At 46.8% G+C, this 586-nt stretch overlaps 1 protein-coding gene across 1 annotated transcript in view; it reads left to right on the forward strand.

The window, feature by feature from the left end:
• The window catches only part of EMH_0086810 (cystathionine beta-synthase, putative), a gene marked incomplete at both ends in the record, with an annotated part of 2,149 nt that overhangs the window by 1,009 nt on the left and 554 nt on the right, over positions 1-586 (forward strand). Inside the window, 1 exon segment of the mRNA XM_013501079.1 lies at positions 10-373. Coding sequence (XP_013356533.1) covers positions 10-373 — 364 coding nt within the window.

Here is a 586-nt window from a genome sequence, read left to right on the forward strand (position 1 = left end):
TTGCCGCAGTGCATCGTCGTGGGTGTTGACCCCGAGGGCTCTGTACTGGCGGACCCCAGCTGCTCCACAGTGAAGCCGTATGCAGTTGAAGGCATTGGCTATGACTTTGTGCCTACAGTGCTGGATCGTGCAGCAGCAGACTGCTGGGTAAAAACTACAGACGAAGAGAGCCTGCTGTGTTCTCGTCTTCTTCTTCGTACTGAGGGTATGCTTGTGGGGGGCTCTGCTGGCGCAGCCCTCGCTGGCGCTATCAAAGCTATTGAACACTACGGCTGGACACAAGACCCCACCAAACGCATCGCTTTCCTATTGCCAGATAGCAGCCGCAACTACACCACCAAATTCATCTCCGATGAGTGGATGGTAGCCAAAGGTAAACACCATACAGCCAGCCCCTGCTGCCTCACACCAGCACAACTCCTTACTTTTCTTTATTCCCCCCCCACCCCCACTCCCTTATATCCTTCATATACTCAAGTATATTGTTATATATAATCTCTGGGCTTTTGTCCAGCTGTGTGAATATATATATATATATATATATATATATATATATATATATATATATATATATATATATATATAT

The sequence above is a fragment of the Eimeria mitis genome, genomic scaffold (assembly GCF_000499745.2).
Source record: "Eimeria mitis Houghton genomic scaffold, Emh_scaff6278, whole genome shotgun sequence".
Classification (NCBI taxonomy): Eukaryota; Apicomplexa; class Conoidasida; order Eucoccidiorida; family Eimeriidae; genus Eimeria; species Eimeria mitis.